Genomic DNA, 20,181 nt, shown 5'->3' on the forward strand with positions numbered 1-20,181 from the left:
ATTCTGATGTTTGGCTCTGTCTCTTCAAACTGTGTTTTTTGCCATTTAACATGCTTTGTAATTTTTTGATAAAAGCCAGACATGACACACTGGTAAACAAAACAAAACAAAACAAAACGGGAGTACACAGACCAGTGATATATTGGTAAGTTGTTGAGAAAGAGAAGTGTTCTACAGTCTATAGTTAGGTCTCAGTCTTCTAGAGAGCCTGGGCCCCTGGGTCTCACTTCTCTTCCCTCTCAGGTGAGACAAGAAGATTACAGGGGGCTGGAATTGGTTATTTCTCTCCCCCAAAACTATTAGGCTCTATCAAAACCTTGATCTGTTAGGCTGTATAAAAATAGCTTCTACTGAGGGCTGGCATGCTAAGAAGAAAAAATGTTCTGGGCTTATTTCAAAATGGTTGCTTTCCCCTTTCACTACTGAAGACTTGGGGTATTTTCTTTCAGCTTTTATCATGAGAACATGGTAAGGCTCCCAACAGTAAAACACATAGAACCACAAAAAAGGCTGCGAGACAGAGGAATCAGATCATATATAGGGGGAGACCAATTTGCATCTCAGAAAATTTCCCAAGCATGAAGAATGTATTGGAAAACCAAATACAAGAGGCTTACAGGACACCAAATGTACAAAGTTTCAACAAATCTAAACCAAGGCACATTATAATGAGCATACCTAGCATACACAGCAAGGATAAAATCTTAAAAGCTTCGAGAGAGAGAGGAATCAGATCACATATAGGGGGAGATCAATTCGTATCCCCTCTAAGAAGGCACTCATCTGCCTACACCGGCCTGTGTGGGACCCAGGCTCAGAGTAAGCCCCGGTCCATCTCATAACCTGCAGACACCTGCCGAAGCCCAGCCTCTGGCACAGGACCACACCTTCTGACCAGCAGACTACAGCAAGAGGGCAGACCCAGTCCAGATCTGCCCACACCAGCCTGCGAGGGACCTAGGTCCAGGATCCACACTGTAAGAAAGGAAGACACATAGAGAATATAAAAAAAACAAGGGAGGAAAGTGCCCCAAACCAGGATACTACAATAACAGAACCCATGGACAGCAAAGTTGATGAAATGTCAGAGAAGGAGTTCAGAAGGTTCATAATTAAAATAATCTGTAAACTAAAGAATGACCTAAATGAGAAAATACAAGAAAAAAAATGATCACTCCAACAGGAGATAAGAAAACAAATATAGGTAGCAAAATATTACTTCAGGAAAGAGATAGAGACTCTGGAAAAAAAAAACAGACATCCTTGAAATGAAGGCTACACTAAACCAAATAAACATTTCAATAGAAAGCATAACCAACAGACTAGATCACTTGGAAGAAAGAACATCAGATAATGAAGACAAAATATACAATCTGGAAAATAAAGTTGATCACACAGTGATGACAGAACATCCAAGAATTATGGGACAGCATCAAAAGACCAAATCTAAGAGTTCTTGGGACAGAGGAAGGCATAGAGTTTCAAACCAAAGGAATGCACAATCTCTTCAATGAGATAATATCAGAAAATTGCCCAAGCATGAAGAATGAATTGGAAAACCAAATACAAGAGGCTTATAGGACATCAAATGTACAAAGTTACAACAGATCTACACCAAGGCACCTTATAATGAAAATGCCTAGCATACAGAGTAAGGATAGAATCTTAAAAGCTGCAAGAGAGAGGAGTCAGATAACATATAGGGGGAGACCAATTCGTATCTCAGCAGTTTTTCAACCCAGATCTTCAAAGCCGGGAGATCATGGAACAACATATACCAAGCTCTGAAAGAAAATGGGTGCCAACCAAGAATCTTATATCCAGCAAAACTAAGCTTTAGATTTGATGATGAAATAAAAACCTTCCATGATAAACAAAAGTTAAAAGAATTTACAACTAGAAAGCCTGCATTACAGAACATCCACAACAAAATATTCCAAGAAGAGAAATAAAAAACAAGGATGAAAATCAGCAGAGGGAGGTATTACACTATATGAAAACCTAATCAGAGGAGAAACAAGTCATGTTAAATACAAAAAAACAGACCAAAATGGCTGTGAATACAAATCATGCCTCAATATTAACCCTGAATATTAATGGCCTAAACTCACCAATCAAAAGACAGACTAGCAGATTGGATCAAAAAAAAAAAAAAAAAAAGACCCAACAATATGCTGCCTTTAAGAGGCTCATCTCATAGGAAAAGACATCCACAGACCGAAGGAGAAGGGTTGGAAAAAAACAATACCACTCACATGGACTGTGGAAGCAAGCAGGGGTTTCCATCCTCTTATCAAATAAAGTAGGTTTCAAGCTAAAGTTAATCAAAAGGGATAAAGAAGGACACTACATACTGTTCAAGGGAACCATACAGCAACAAGACTTAACAATATATATATATATATATATATATATATATATATATATATCCCAAACAATGGAGCATAAGTTCAAACAAACAAACTCTTCTCAAGTTTAAGAGTCAAACAGACCCACACAATAATTTTGGGTGACTTTAAAACACCTCTTTCATGATTGGATAGATATTCCAAACAAAAGCTGAACAAAGAAAGTATAAACTCAATAATACAATCAATAACAGAGACTTACTTGACATATATATATATATATATAGAGAGAGAGAGAGAGAGAGAGAGAGAATATTTCATCCTACAACAAGCAGATACACTTTCTTTTCAGCAGCACATGGGTTCTTCTCTAAAATAGACAATATATTATACCACAAAGCAACTCTTAGCAAATATAAAAAAGTAGAGATACTACCCTGCATTCTATCAGATCATAATGGAATGAAATTAGAAATCAATGATAAAATAAGAAATAAAAGCTACCCCAATACCTAGAGACTAAATAATATGCTATGGAATGCAGAAGACATCAAGGAGGAGATTAAAAAAATTTTAGAGGTGAATGAGAACACATATACAACATATCGAAGTCTCTGGGACACTACGAAGGCAGTTCTAAAAGGAAAGTTCATTGCATGGAATTCATAGCTTAAAAGAAGAAAAAAGTCAACGAATAAATGACTTAACATTACATCTCAAAGCCCTACAAAAAGAAAAACAAATCAACACCACAAGCATTAGAATATAGGAAATAATTAAAAACAGAGCTGAAATCAATGAAATTGAAACAAACAAACAAAAAAAACACTGAAAAAATGGACAAAACAAAAAGTTAGTTCTTTGAAAAATAAATAAAACTGACAGGCCCTTAGCCATTCTTATGAAGAGAAGAAGAGAAAAAACTCAAATTACTAACATATGTAATGAAAAAAGAAATATCACAACAGACACTACAGAAATACAGCAGATAATTAGAAATTATTTCAAAAACTTGTACAATAAAATAGAAAATATTGAAGGCATTGACAAATTTCTAGATATATATGATTTGCTCAAATTGAATCAGGATGATATACATAATTTAAACAGATCAATTTCAAGCAAGAAAATAAAAGATGCCATCCCAGAAGTGAACCAACCAAGAAAAGCCCAGGACCCAGTGGATACACGGCCAAGTTCTACAAGATCTTTAAAGAAGAACTAATACTAATGCTTTTCAATTTATTTCAGGAAATAGAAAAAGAGGCAGCACTTCCAAACTCATTCTATGAGGCCAATATTACCCTGATTCCAAAACCAGGCAAAGATACATCCAAAAAAAAAAAAAAAAAGAAAACTTCATACCAATATCTCTAATGAACATAGATGCAAAAATTCTCAATAAAATTTGAATACAAAAACATATCAAAGATAGTGCACCACGATCAAGTGGGATTCATCCCAGGGATGCAAGTGTGGTTCAACATGTGGAAATCAATAAACGTAATTCATCACATCAAGAGACTTAAAGATGAGAATTATAGGATCATCTCAATAGAGACAGAAAAAGCATTTGACAAAATACAGCACCCCTTCGTGTTCAAAACACTAGAAAAATTAGGGATAACAAGAGCATATCTCAATATTGTAAAGGCTACTTATGCTAAGCCCCAGGCCAAAATAATTCTAAATGGAGAAAAACTGAAGGCATCCCTCTAAAAACTGGAACAAGACAGGGATTCCCTCTTTCACCACTTCTATTTAATATAGGTCTTGAAATACTGGCCAGAGAAATCAGACATATGAAAGAGATTAAAGTGATATACATATAAAAAGAAGAACTGAAATTAGCACTATTTGTTGATGATATGATTCTATACCTAGAAGACCCCCCCAAAAAATTCCACCAGAAAACTTCTAGAACTAGTAAATGAACTCAATGAATTCAGCAAAGTAGCAGGATATAAAATCAACACCATAAGTCAAAAGCATTTCTGTATACCAGTGACAAATTCTCAGAAGGGAAACAAGGAAAACTGTCCCATTTATAATAGCCTTAAAAAAATAAAATATTAGGAATTAACTTAATGAAAGAATTGAAAGATCTATACAATGAAAACTATAGAACCCTAAAAAAAGAAATCAAAAAAGACCTTAAAAGATGGAAAGATCTACCTTGCACTTGGATAGTACAAATTAATATTATCAAATTGACCATACTACCAAAAGCACTGTACAGATTTAATGTAATTCCAATCAAACCCTATGGCATTCCTCATGAAATTCATCTGGAAAAAAAAAGACCCAGAATAGCTAAAACAATCCTTAGCAGGAAGAGTGAAGCAGGTGGCATCACTACACCAGACGTCAAACTATACTACAGAGCAATAGTAACAAAAACAGCACTGTATTGGCACCAATACAGACCGGTAATCCAATGGTACAGAATAGAGGACACAGAGACTAACCCGTAAAACTACAATACTTGGACAAAGGTACAAAAAACATGCATTGGAGAAAAGAGCCTCTTTAAGAAATGGTGCTAGGAAAACTGGAAATCCATATGCAGCAAAATGAAATTAAACCCCTATCTCTCACCATGCACAAAACTCAACTCAAAATGGTCAAGGACCTAGGAATAAAACCAGAGACCCTGCGTGTATTGGAAGAAAAAGTAGGCCCTAATCTCTGTCATGTGGGATTAGGCCCCAACTTCCTTAAAAAGACTCCTTTGGCACAAGAATTAAAACCAAGAATCAATAAATGGGATGGACTCAAACTAAAAAGTTTCTTCTTAGCAAAAGAAACAATTTGTGAGGTGAATAGAGAGCCTACATCTTGGGAACAAATTTTTACCCCTCACACATGAGATAGAGCACTAATCTCTAGAGTATATAAAGAACTCAAAAAGCTAAGCACCAAAAACAATCAATCAATGGGCCAAGGATCTGAAGAAACATTTCTCAGATGATACACAATCAACAAATATATAAAAAAATGTTCATCATTGCTAGCAATTAGAGAAATGCAAATCAAAACTACTCTAAAATTTCATCTCACTCCAGTCAGAATGGCAGCTATTATGAATACAAACAACAATAAGTGTTGGTGAGGATGTGGGGGGAAAAGGTATATTTATACACTGATGGTGGGATTGTAAATTGGTACAGTCATTATGGAAATCAGTATGGAGATTCCTTGGAAAATTGGAAATGGAATCACTAATTGACCCAGCTGTCCCTCTACTCGGTCTATACCCCAAAGACTTAAAAACAGCATATTTTATTTATTTGTTTTTTTGTGGTCTATCAACAACTAAAAAAAATTTTTTTTAAATGCATATTACAGGTACACAGCCACATCAATGTTTATAGCACCACGATTCACAATAGCTAAACTGTGGAACCAAACTAGATGCCCTTCAATGGATGAATGGGAACAAAATGTGGTATTTATATACAATGAAATATTACTCAGCAATAAAAGAGAATAAAATCATGGCATTTGCAGGTAAATGGATGGAGTTGGAGAAGATAATGCTAAGTGAAGTTAGCCAATCCTAAAAAAACAAATGCCTAATGTTTTCTCTGATATAAGGAGACTGATTCATAGTGGGGTAGGGAGGGGGAACATGGGAGAAATAGACAAACTCCAGATAGAGCAGAGGGGTGAGAGGGGAAGGGAGGGGGCATGGGGTTAGAAATGATGGTGGTATGTGATGGTCATCATTATCCAAAGTACATGTATGAAGACATGAATTGGTGTAAATATACTTTGTATACAACCAGAGATATAAAAAATTGTTCTCTGTATGTGTGATATGAATTGTAATCCATCCCGCTGTCATATATAAATTTAAAAAATTAATATTAAAAAAAGACTGGGCACCCTGGGATCTTTTAAATCTCACATTTGTCCTAAGTCTACAACAACTCAGCAATCACAGCACAGGCTTTCCAGCCTGGAATGGTCCTCCTTTGCTTCTATGTGTGAGTTTCTGCCTGATTCTCTGTATCTGCATCTGGCTGATTTGGGGCATCAGTTTGTCCTTTGACCATAGTTCTGTGATGATCTAAGAAAGGTGTTTTTATTTTGTTCAGTTTTTTTTCTCTTATTGGATAATAGGAGTGACTTCCAAGTCCCTTAAAAGCTAGACCAGAAACTGAAAGTTCCTTCAATATATTTTTCAAAGGCATATATATATATGAAACATTGTATATAAAATACATGTATATATTGAATACATGTCATATAACACTTTTAAAATTTTAATATTTATATATGCTTATATCCTTTTATTGATTTTTATATTTTTTTGGTACCAGGTACTAAATCCAGAGATGCTTAACCCACTCAACCAAGCAGCTAGCCCTTTTTATTTATATTTAGAGAGAGGAACTCCATAAGTTGCTTAGAGATGGCTTTGAACTTGCAATCCTCCTGCCTCAGCCTCCCATGCTGCTGAGATTGCAGGTATGCACCATGCTCAGAAAAGCTAAATATTTTAAAGTACATATCAGTTAATTCCAAAAAATGGGGTCATCTTTGGTTTCTGCTTCTTTTTCCCTTTTCCCTTTCTGTGTGTCTCTCACTCTCTTTTTATGGACAAAAGATGAAGTACAGAATATGAAAGATAAAGTAGAGAATGGTTATTCCCATAAAAGGGCATCCATTAAGGAAGAATACTAGTTTAGGATGCTCATAATTACAATCATATATCTGATGACAATGGCTATAGTAAAATTTTTTTTAAAAAAGTAAACCTTAAAAATCTTCCCTCAAAGTTTTAGGCGATATGCTTTGATAAGAGTAAATCAAACCAATTAGAGGAACATCTATAAATCACTTGAGATACTTTACCATAAGCCTTGAAACTCATGAAATAGAAAGAATATAGATGACATAACCAGAGTGATCTCCAGGAATAAAAGTTCAGGTTTGGCTGACTCTCTAACTTGTGCTCTTAAGAACAAATCAGGATTAACACTTGTTTTATTGAAAACTATACAGGGAAAGGATAAGTTAAAAGTAACTTAATAATTATTTCTATAATTCCCTGAAGAAACTATTTCCAATATTCCAGGTCAAATGGTGGATCAATAGATTTGACTGGTTCCCATATAATCCTACCTCTCGTAAGGTGAGAGGAACTCATCTTTTTTTTTTTTTTTTTGAGAGAGAGAGAGAGAGAGAGAGAGAGAGAGAAGAGAGAGAGAGAATTTTAATATTTATTTTTTTTAAGTCTTCGGTGGACACAACATCTTTGTTTCTATGTGGTGCTGAGGATCGAACCCGGGCCGCACGCATGCCAGGCGAGCATGCTACCGCTTGAGCCACATCCCCAGCCCGAGGGGAACTCATCTTACACTGCCCTCCAATTCTATGGCTAATGGGTCTTTTTATCTTAAATAGGGTGAGGACCATTAATCTGAAAATCTGAAATGCCCCAAAACCTGAAATTTTCTGAATGCCAAATGATTCCACACATGAAAAAGTCCACAGCTAACTTCAAGTGATGGGTCATAATTGAAGTGTAAATGTACTAAAAATACCTGTATAAACGTACCTGCAGGTGATGTATATATGAAACATAAATGAAATTCCTGTTTAGACTTAGTGCTATCCCCAAGGTTACCTCATTATGGATAGGCAAATATTAAAAAATCTGAAATCTGAAATACTTCTGAATTCCCAAGGAAAACTCAACCTCTAGTCTCCTAAATATATGGTGTATCCTCCTTGCCTTCAATAACCTTCTACCTTATTCATGAGAAACGCCAACACTTATGTAAGTCTTGAAGCATTAGAACTTCAAAAATTCTTTTAAGATTTATAGGGACAGATGAAGACACAGAGATACAAACCAAAGGAATGTACAATCTTTTCAATGATATAATATCAGAAAATTCCCCAAATCTGAATAATGAAATGGAAAATCAACCACAAGAGGCTTATAGGACCCCAAATGTACAAAATTAGAGCAGATCCACACCAAGGCACATTATAATGAGAACTGAATCAGGAGGGCATATACAAATTAAACAGATCAATTTCAAGAAATGAGATTGAAGATGCCATCAAAAGCCTACCAACAAAGAAAAGCCCAGGACCAGATGGATTCACAGCCGAGTTCTATAAGACCTTCAAAGAAGAATTAACACCAATGCTCCTCAAATCATTTCATGAAATAGAAAAGTAGGGAACTCTTCCAAACTCATTCCATTAGGCTAGTATCACCCTGACACCAAAACCAGACAAACAGTATCAAGGAAACAAAACTTCAGACCAATGTCTCTGATATATATAAATGCACAAATTCTCAATAAAATTCTGGAAAATTGTATACAAAAACATTCTAAAAAGATAGTTTACCACGTTCAAGTGGGGTTCATCCCAGGGATGGAAGCTTGGTTCAACATATAGAAATCAATAACATAATTTATCACATCTATAGACTTACAGAAAAGAATCATATGATCATCTCAATAGATACAGAGAAAGCATTTGACAAAATACAGTACACCTTCATGTTCAAAACACTAGAAAGACTAGAGATAGTAGGAACACATCTCAACATTGTAAAAGGTATCTATACTAAGCTCAAAGTCAACATCATTCCACATGGAGAAAAACTGAAAGCATTCCCTCTAAAAACTGGAACAAGAGAGGGATGCCCACTTTTGCTATTTTTAATCAATACAGTCCTTTAAATTCTAGCTAGAGCAATTAGACAGATGAAAGAAATTAAAAGGGATACAAATAGGAAAAGAAGAATTCAAACTATCACTATTTACAGATGACAATTCTACATTTAGAAGATCCAAAAAATTCCACCAGAAAACTTTTAAAACTAATAAATGAATTCAGCAAAGTATCAGAATATAAAATCAATACCCATAAATCAAGTGCATTTCTATTCATCAGTGGTTTCATCACTAAAAGAGAAATTTGGAAAACTACCCTACTCACAATAGCCTTAAAAAATACTTTGGAAGAAATCTAACAAGAAGTGAAAGACCTTTAAAATGAAAACTACAGAACACTAAAGAAAGAAACTGAAGAAGACCTTAGAAGATGGAAAGATCTCCCATGTTCTTGAATTGAAAGAATTAATATTGTCAAAATGGCCATACTACCACAAACATTATACAGATTTACTGCAATTATGGTTAAAATCCCAAAAACATTACTCATAGAAATAGAAAACGCAATCATTAAATTAATTTGAAAAAAAAAGACCCAGAATAGCCAAAGTAATCCCTAGAAAGAAAAGCGAAGCAGGAGGCATCAGAATACCAGACCTTAAACTAAACTACAGAGATATAGTAATAAAATGACATGGTATTGGCAGCAAAATAGACATATAGACCAATGGAACAGAATAGAAGACACAAAGACAATCCCACATAAATACCATTATCTCGTACTAGACAAAGGTGCCAAAAACATACCTTGGCAAAAAGATCACCTCTGCCACAAATGGTGCTGGGATAACTGGAAACCAATGCTTAGCAAAATGAATTAAATCCTTATCTCTTATCCTGCACAACACTCAACTCAAAGTGTATCAAGGACCTAGGAATGAGACCAGAGACCCCTGCGCCTAATACAAGAAAAAGTAGATCCAAATCTTCATAATGTCAGATTGGGTCCTGATTTTCTTAACCAGACTCCTAAAGCACAAGAAATAAAATCAAGCATTAATAAATGGGATGGATTCAAAAGAAACAATGAATAATGTGAAGAGACAGCCCACAGAGTGGGAGAAAATCTTTACTACATGCACATCAGATAGGGCACTAATTTCCAGGATATATAAAGAACTCAAAAAACTTAACACCAAAAAGTAAATAACCCAATCAATAAATGGGCTAAGGTACTGAACACACACTTCTCAGAAGAAGATATACAATAGATCAACAAATATATGAAAAAATGTTCAATTTATCTATCAATCAGAAAAATGAAAATCAAAACTACTCAAAGATTTCATCTCACTCTGGTCAGAATGGCAATTATCAAGAATACAAGCAATAATAAGTGTTAGCGAGGATGTGGGGGAAAAGATACACTCATACATTGCTGTTGGGACTACAAATTGGTACAACCACTCTGGAAAGCGGTACAGAAATTCCTTAGAAAACTTAGAATGGAAGCACCATTTGACCAAGTTATCCCAGCCCTTGGTCTTTATCCAAATGACTTAAAATCAGCATACTACAGTGATGTGGCCACATCAATGTTCATAGTAGCTCAATTCATAACAGCTAAACTATGGAACCAACCTAGATGCCCTTCAATAGATGAATGGATAAAGCAACTGTGGTATATATACACAATGGAATATTACTCAGCCTTAAAGATGACTGAAATTATGGCATTTGCAGTAAATGTATGGAGCTGGAGAATATCGTGCTAAGCAAAATAAGCCAAACCCCCCCAAAACAAAGGCTGAATGTTTTCTCTAATAAGCGGATGCTGATCCATAACGGGGGTGGAGCAGGTAGGGAAGAATGGAGGAACTCTGGATTGGCAGAGGGGAGTGAGCAGAGGGTAGGGGGCCTGTGGGTGGGAAGAACTGGTGAAGTATGATAGACATTATTACCCTATATACAGGTATGATTATAGGATTGGTGTGACTCTGCACCATGTACAGCCAGAGGAATGGGAAGTTGTGTTCCATTTGTATACAATGTGTCATATATAAGTAATTAGAAGAATTTTTTTAAAAAAACTTCATAAATTCTTGTTGTGCTTCTTACATCAACTTCTGTGCAGATATATCAATATCCTAACTTACCCTTACCTTTAGCCTTAACCTACACAGAAAAACACTTGTGATCTTTTTAACCTTTATAAAGTGTGTTTTATCCTTTTCCTCCCACCACAAAAATCCTGTGGCTAAAAACATCTAAGAAATGTATAAAGTGCATGCCTTCAAAATATTTAAACCTCTATTCTCAGTAGCACTGCACTTAATGGAATTAGGTCCAAATTTCAGATCCAAAAACAGAGCAAATGTATGAGAGTGCAAGCCTATGAAATCAAAGTACAAACCCTTAAGAAATAAGAGTGTGAGCCCTTAAGAAAGAATATTTATGTCAATTTAGCATTCAATTTGATATGAAATATATTGTGTACCTTCAGGAGAATTAATGAAAACAATTACTTTTTAAAGTATAGGAGAAGAAAATAGACTCCTTTCTCATTTATATAATTACACCAAACATGGAAATGAGGGAAAAATCGATTTTGCAATGATTACAAAAAAGAGAGACAAATTTAAAATTAATAGACTTATAGAATTTTAGGCAATTTTTGGAGATTCTTTTTGTTCATTATGAGAAGTCTGGATTATTAAGATACAAGACAAGTATATTAAAACATCATAAACAACCAAAACATATGCAGCTATTTTGTACAATAATTTATAAGTGCCCCTGACTCTGACAAAGAAATAACTTCTATGTTCAAGAGTAGAAAAAAAGACTAAATCATAAAGAATGACTTCATGGCATTTGTTAGTAAATGGATGAAACTGGAGATTATCATGACAAGTGAAATAACCCAGTCCCAAAAGTCAAAGGTCAAATGTTTTCTCTGATAAGCAGGAGTTAATCCAACATAAAAAGGAGGCATAAAAAAAGAGAAGAGAATACCAGTTGAGCAGACAATGGTGAATGAAGGAAAGGGAGGAGGGATGGACAGGGAAAGACGGTGAAATGAATCTGACCTAACATTCCTATTTATACATTTGAGTATACTGCAATGAATCTCATATACATCCACTATCAAAAAAAAAAATCAGATTCCACAGTTTCATCAAATTCCTATTCTATTAAAAAACTGAACCAAATAAAAACCCACAAGTGACAAAAGCAGAATAGTACACTAATAATATGATGCAAATGCAAAATAAATATTCTCATAAAATTGTTTTCAAAAATAAACAAATTGAAAACCCCCAAAATATCAACAATAGGGATTTTAGGTTAGGGGGATTATGAACTATTAGCAGGCTTTTCTGTTTGTTCTCTGTGATTTTGTATCTTAAAACAACAACATCATGATGCATTCGGTTTATAAAATGACTGAAATAAACTTCATTTGAAAACAAAAAAAAGAGACAAAAATGTCTAAACAATATGGCATATAAATATAATAATCTCCAGTTATTAAAAACTGTGTCTTAAAAGAATCAATAAAAATATATATACTATATAGTGAATGGGCTACAATGCCATTTCTACCTTGATACCGTTTTTGTAAAGATAAATGTATGTGTGTGTGCATATATAATACACACAGATAAAATATTATCAATAATTTTCTCTGATGATTGCAATTTATTCATCTTTTCCTTTGCATATTTTTATGTTAAATTTTCTATATCACCTTATTAATATCATCAAATATAACCAATAACTTTGTGTGGAGAGGGACATGCTAATTCTTACTCCTTTCTTGTTTTGTTTTTTTGTACCAGGGACATACTGTATCCAGAGGTACTTTACCACTGAGCCATAGCCCAGCCCTTTCTTATATATTTTATTTTGAAACAGGACCTCACTAACTTGCTTAGGGCCTTGCTAAATTGCTGAAGCTGGCTGTGAACATTTGATCCTCCTGCATCAGAGGAGCCGGAGGGAGGAGCCGCTGGGATTTGGCATGTGTGGCTCTTACTGCATTCTTTGTGATATCATATTAAGAAGAGATGGCACTAGAGCAGATTATGCTTAGTGAAGCTAGTCAATCCCTAAAAAACAAATACCAAATGTCTTCTTTGATATAATGAGAACAACTATGAACAGAGCAAGGAGGAAGAGCAGGAAGAAAAGACTAACATTTAACAGAGTCATGAGATGGGAGGGAAAGGGAGAGAAAAGGGAAATTGCACGGAAATGAAGGGAGACCCTCATTGCTATACAAAATTACATATAAGAGGTTGTGAGGGGAATGGGAAAATAAACAAGGAGAATAATGAAATACAGTAGATGGGGTAGAGAGAGAAGATGGGAGGGGAGGGGAGGGGGGATAGTAGGGGATAGGAAAGGTAGCAGAATACAACAATTACTAATAGGGCATTATGTAAAATTGTGGATGTGTAACCGACGTGATTCTGCAATCTGCATTTGGGGTAAAATTGGGAGTTCATAACCCACTTCAATCTAATGTATGAAATATGATATGTCAAGAGCTTTGTAATGTTGTGAACAACCAATAAAAAAAATAAAAAATTAAAAAAAAAAGAAGAGAAAGGGGAAGATAGCTATTATCTCAAGAACAAAGAAAAGTAATAAAAACCAACCTCTGAGGTATAAAAAATTGTGCCAAGGATGACACAAATGTCCTATCTTCTTACCTCCTTTTCAAAGCAAAGTATATTAAAATTGCATTAGAATATCATTAAGAATTTGATTGCAATACACTATAATTTTAATTGAGCAACTAGCTGACAGGAGTAAGAACACTCAGATTATTAATCAAGGAAATGATGAAAAAGCAATTGTGATTTAGTGTTAATTGCTGCACTAAACTGTCATTAATTAAAGAAAAAATATCAATATCCCCTAGATGGAAACCAAGTGACACACTATTAATCAAAATTACCAAAAATATAATAAAAAATACAAAGCAAGTGGCTTTTCTCCACCATGCCATTTCTCTGATCTTTCATATTAGATAGTTTGAAATAATGAGAAAAATCTGAAAGCTAATAAAGACTAATTTTTTTTTATTTTGGTGGATGAAGTTCTGAAAGCCTCTGATCCTTTAACTGTAAGACTGGCAGGTTACAAATTTCCTCTCTTTCATTTCTACAACTATCCCTAAACTCAATACCAATAATCAGTATATTCTCATTGAAAAGATTTCAGTTCTCTGTAAAGCCTGTTAAGAATCCATTGCTGCCAAATTACTGAGCCTTGAAGTCAGGTGTCTGATTTGGATGTAATGGGAACATGGCAATATGTTTTTTAAAAACCCAGTTTTCCCAACAGGTGTGTAGTTAGTTACAGGGCTTACAGAGGACTAATTAGCATCCAGAACCAGATTCTTTTCTTGCCTTATGCAAAGTCATTTATATATTCATGACTCTGAACTGTCCTAATAAATGTGATGAGAAGCAAAATAACCTAATGAATGAGGATGTCAACTGCTAGTCTTCCTTATTGGAAAAGAGCAAAGAAATTCCTTCTGGAGTCCTGATCTGATTTGTCTTCCTTAGAACTGCCAGACAATTTGTCACCCTGATTCTCTTGAAGCAAGCCATTCTCAGGTGGGCAGGACCATTCAGGCTCAAGAAAGGTCCTTAAATTCCCCTAAACTCGGCCCCTAAGATGGCACAGAAGGACAAAGTCCAGCCTCTGTATATTGCTTGCAAGAAATCCAGGTAACTCTCTATCACCTATCAGCACACCTGAAAATGAGTCTCTGATGGGTGAGCGTAGATGCTGAAAGATGGGGGCGAGGTGTTGTGGGGCACAGAAGTGAGACTTAACACAGTCCATTTTAATCTGGACCAACTGAATAATGGTCAGGTGCACAAGAAAATTTAAAGATTCTGTTTTGACTTTATCATAGGAATGAATAGTCAGCAAAAAAAGACTTTTAATATTACAGATTCATGCATTCTTAAAACTTAAAATACCTCAATGATTATGAAAATAGAAAATAACATGAAACATTCTTTTTAAATATTTATTTATTTTTAATTGTAGTTGGGCACAATATCTTTATTTATTTATTTTTATGTGTGCTGAGGATTGAACCCAGGGCCTCACACGTGCTAGGTGAGCACTCTACCACTGAGCCACAACCTCAGCCCCAAAATATTCTTTTTAAAAATATTTTCTTATGCTTCCTAACAAACTTAGATCATAAAAAAATTGTATATAACTTTCCATATATCCAGTAGCATATTTGTTCAGTGAGAAATCACAAAAACTAAGATTCACCTATGTAGATATTATTTATTATGTTTTTTGTGTTTTCTTACAGGTTGTAATGACTGCATATCTATTTCCTATTTTAAAACCATACTGAAAATATACTTTATTTATAAAGTATAAACACATTAAAAATGTGTTTAACTTCTAGACAGGGAACAATTACTTCCTGTTTGTTGCACCTACAGAGGTACTAAGTAAATAAACACTAATAAATAAAGTACTGGGGTAAAGGCTGAGGTTGTGGCTCAGTGGTAGAGTACCTGCCTAGCACATGAGGCATTGGGTTCGATTCTCAGCATCACATAAAAATAAATGAATAAAATAAAGGTATTGTGTCTATCTACAACCAACAAACAAATAAATAAATGGTAAATCTAATTTGCTATTCTATGACCAATTAATACCTCAGCATCTCAGTCAGTTCAGGCTATGATAAGAAAACCACAGACTGTCTGTGGTTTTAAATAGTTCTAGGGCTGAGAAGTGCGAGATCAGGGTTCTGGTGGATTCAATATTTGTTGGGTGCTATTCTTTCTGCTTCAAGAGTGCACCCCTATTCTGAGTCCTCACATGGAGGGAACATGGGGTCTCTCTCAGGTCTTTTAAGTAAAGGCAATAACCTCATCTTCAGGACCTATCACCTTCCCACAAAGACCCTATTTATAAATAAGACAACCCTGGAAATAAGATTCCAATATATGAATTTTGTGAACACATAAACAATAAGTCCAGTACACTCAGTTTTTCTTACTTTTCTAGAATTTACCCCTGGCATATACTCTTTCTATAAAGGGTTTTTAGGTTGCATGCCCCAGTTGCAGGCAGGGAACTTGAAGGGAACATTCACCCTGAGAAAACCAAAAAACTTCACCTTGAATAGCAGTGAGAGGCCATCCTGGGAAAGTCTAGGGACCAGCTGCTCTCTCTGCCTTATGGGGCTCATGTTCTCTCTCATGTGCAGTTCTCTCTACCGGTCCCTCCTTTTGCCTTTTCTGCCACTGACTTCCTCTGCTTTCTCCTAGGCTCAGGCCTGTACAACTTTGGCTTATAGATGGTCATGGCTTCTTTAGCCCTATATTACATCTCAGCAGTAGGACCTATAATAAACTAACAAATTCATGTGCTTCTTCCTAGTTCAAATGTCCTAAAAGAATCTGACCAACCTAGCTTACTTTTTCAATCCAGACACACAGGTAACTAATTTGGTGGATAGCATCTCTTATACATACTCCAATCACCATCATTGGGGGGGGGGATTCCTAGCATCTTGTTTTAATGTTCCCCTAGTGATCCTGGTAGAGAGGCAGAGTTGGGGCCACTGAGAGTGTCTCACTAGGGACTGACTGTCCTTGAGGTAAATGTTTCTCACTGATGCAACCCTAAGGTACTGAGGATCCTATGGAATGCAACATGATTGAGGGTAAGTGGTATATGAGTTTCCTATAGCTGCTATATCAAATTACCACAGAGTGGATTATAAGAGCACAAACTATAATCTCATATTTCTGGAGGTCTTCAATCTAAAATGGATTTCACAGTATTAAAACCAAGATATTGGTGAAGCTGTGCTCCATCTGGGGGCTGAGAGGGAGAATCCATCTCCTTATTTTCAGCAGCTTCTAGAAACTGTCTGCATTCATTGGCTTCTGGTCCTTTCCTTCATTTTCAAAGTCAGCAAAAGCCAGCTGAGCCTTTTTTCACAGCGCACACTTGGATACTGATTCTTCTATCTCCTTGGTCTACATTTTAAAAAGTCCTGTGATTCCAATAGGCCCAAACAGTTATATAATCCAAGGTAATCCTCTTCTCTTAAATTAGCTGCCTAACCTAATCCACCCTTGCACAGAACATAATACACCCACAGGTTCCACAGTTAAGGATAGTGACATATTTGAATGGACTATTTTCCCACTATGAAGTCCATGTACAACAAACACACTGGGTAGTCAGATTTGCTTACAGGAAGTTATGGCCAAGCAGGCACTATAAACAATCAATACAACACTATGCTGAATATTTTTATAGCATGACATGTAGATTACTCAAATTTTAACAGTTTGTTCATTTTAATCACTTTCACTTTGTCAACAGACATTTAAGCCATAAAAACAAAAGACTAAATAATTCCTGCAAATATATATGAATGTAAACAGAAACATTTCTACCATTCAATAATTTACAAGGAATTTTCCTGCAATTACTTATATTAATTTGTATATTTTATCCATAACTACTACTAAAAATCAATTATAATTAGTCTCCAGAAGAAATTTACTTTAAAATACATTTTAAGTAATTTCCAAGTTACTTTTTCCTTGGTCAATGAGTGCAGATCTACTAAAAATACACCAATAATAGTACAGTATAATACAATTCTTTAAAAGAAATATTTATCTGCAGCGTTTCTTCTTCAAGATAATTTTAAAAAATCTTCCTATGCTTGAGACTACCAGTATGTGGAATTTCATGAAGGCCTTTCTGGTCATTAGCAGAGTTTTTGAAAAATTTAACTGTGAAAACCTGTCACCAGAAATGCTACCTCAACCCTCTCAACAGAAAAGGAATGGGATGAAGTGAGAAAACAAGATCACGATATAAATGTAAGTTAGGCAAAAAATAGTTCAACTTCAAAAAGCTTTGAAGGGAAAAGCCTTTTTATGCATATTTGAGGAAATAGAATCTTTCTTGGGTTTTAAAAATTAACAGTCAAAACTAGAATAATAAAAAGTCTTTCCTTCCTTATGCCTGTATTTGCAATAAATCTACACATACGAAAATAAATATGGCACATGTATAGTTAACTTATCAATATGAAAGCCAGTACTTGCATTTTAATTTTAAGTAGGTTAAAACCAGCAAATCTTACTGCCTTGGATTTTATTCTATGACTCATTTGGAACATAAGTCAATCAAAAATATTTATTGAGCACCTCATATGTACCAGAAATATTACGAGTATTAGTTTTCAATTTATTACATTTAAAAAAAAATGATTGCTCCCACTCAAGTTCAACAAAATAACTTACTAAAGTTAAAAAAATTAACACTATTTGAAAAAGCTTTAATAAATTAACACTATTTTGAGTCTACATGTTTGGTCTTACCTAATAATTTGTGAGCTGGTAATTGTAGCATTATATCTTCATTGTATAGTGATGGATATCACAAGCCCAGTGGGCAAAACAATTAGTTGCACACTGGAAAATGTGAAGGGAGAAGGGTTCTTTCCTTTACATCTGCAATAGCATAACTATTGAATTGAAATCAATTTGATAATGTAAAGTTAATAACGTGTCATCAGTAACCAGAAAAAAAAAAAAAAAGAAGTGACTTACTCAGACTGCTTAGCTGGCGTATGATTGCAGCAAGAGTACTGTTGGTTACACATTCAAGTTCACTGGTAATTCCTTCTGGTAGAGCTCCCCGGCATAAGTGCCGGGGTTCAATGTTCCTCTTCACTAAAGGCATGGCTCACAATCTGAAAATTAAAAAGATAATTTTTGAAAAGCTCATATTTACATTTTAAAAAATCTATTGAGTTTTAGTTCTTTTGAAAATTCAATTTGTCCTAGGAATTTCATTATCCTATTATTTCTACATGAGAGTATAGATAAAATGCAACATGCAGTGAATGTTTAATTATTTCAATTAATTTTATGGATTTCAGATATATGGATAGTATAATTCTCCTTTTCTAGAAAAATAATACATGCTAAATCTCCACCAAAGCATGAGACTGAATAGTGCATTTTTACCTCTTTCCCTCTCTGATGAGAAGATAGAAAAGGCAAGTCCACAAGTATGGCTATAGTTTGGAACCTAAGCATCCCCTAAAATCCTGTGTGTGAACGTCTTAGTCCCTATGGGATGATATCGAGAGATGGTGGAACCTTTAAGAGGTAAGGCCTAGTAAGAGGTCAATGTTCTTTAAGGTCATTGGGGAAATCCCCTTAAAGGGGAGTGTGAGACCCTGACCCCTCCTATCTGTTTCCTGGAAATGAGTAAGCAATTCAACTCTACCACATGCTTCTGCCATGAATGGTGTTTTGCCAAAGGCAATAAAAAGCAACAGGGCCATGCAATCATGCACTGGAACCTCCAAAACTCTGAGCCAAATAGAACGTTATCCTTTATAAGTTAATTATCTCTAGCACTTTGTTATAATGATAGGAAGCTGACTAACACAACCACTAAGAGGAGGAGAGGAGGAATAGTTATAAAACTACAGAGAAAGTATAATCAGATTATAAGATAGAAATGGCTTTATCTAGACTGCAAATAAGGGGTAGCAGAAAATAAGTCCACCAAGCTCCAGAACTTCCCTACCTTCCCTACTAAAGACTTAGGTATCTGTGAAACAGGAGTGAAGTGGAATAAAACAGGAGAAACAGCTTTTAAAAATCCATCTAAGAAATCCTTTTCCTGCTGGATATCCACAAGTAGCAGAATAAAATTTAACCTCTATCTCTCACCCTGCACAAAACTCAAAGTGGATCAAGGACCTAGGCATTCATAGCCAGTGGTGTGGAAAGTGATGTGGATGCAATGGTGAATGAATGTGGACAAGACACCTCACACAAGGCACTGTACTCTAGCAGAAAGAAGACCTCTGAGCAAGTCACTGAGGTTCACTCACCTTCCACTTGATCAGTGCTATGAAGAGTAACTTGGGGATTCTGAAACCATGTAGGGGTAGGGTGCTGATCTGTCTCAGGAGTCAGGGGCACATTCTCTTAGACTTAACTGAACTGAAACCTCAGGGACGCACATGGGTCAGTTCACAAAAGGGTCTGAGGCAGAGGGAACATGGGGAATGAAATGGAGGAGGGCAAAAACAGCAGATTTATCAAGGAAAAGTTCTGTTGAATCCCAATTCTTTATTT

General features: G+C 35.3%; 1 protein-coding gene across 7 annotated transcripts in view; it reads right to left on the bottom strand.

Moving 5' to 3' along the window:
• The window catches only part of LOC101961130 (WASP family member 3), a 119,614-nt gene that overhangs the window by 32,014 nt on the left and 67,419 nt on the right, over window positions 1–20,181 (bottom strand). For all 7 annotated transcript variants that reach the window (XM_013366053.4, XM_040281277.2, XM_021721265.3 and 4 more), the window contains one exon: window positions 18,634–18,776. In XM_013366053.4, the coding sequence (XP_013221507.1) occupies window positions 18,634–18,766 (133 nt within the window). In that variant the 5' untranslated portion in view covers window positions 18,767–18,776. The remainder of the gene's footprint in view (window positions 1–18,633; window positions 18,777–20,181) is intronic.

Source organism: Ictidomys tridecemlineatus, chromosome 6 (genome assembly GCF_052094955.1).
Source record: "Ictidomys tridecemlineatus isolate mIctTri1 chromosome 6, mIctTri1.hap1, whole genome shotgun sequence".
Lineage (NCBI taxonomy): Eukaryota > Metazoa > Chordata > Mammalia > Rodentia > Sciuridae > Ictidomys > Ictidomys tridecemlineatus.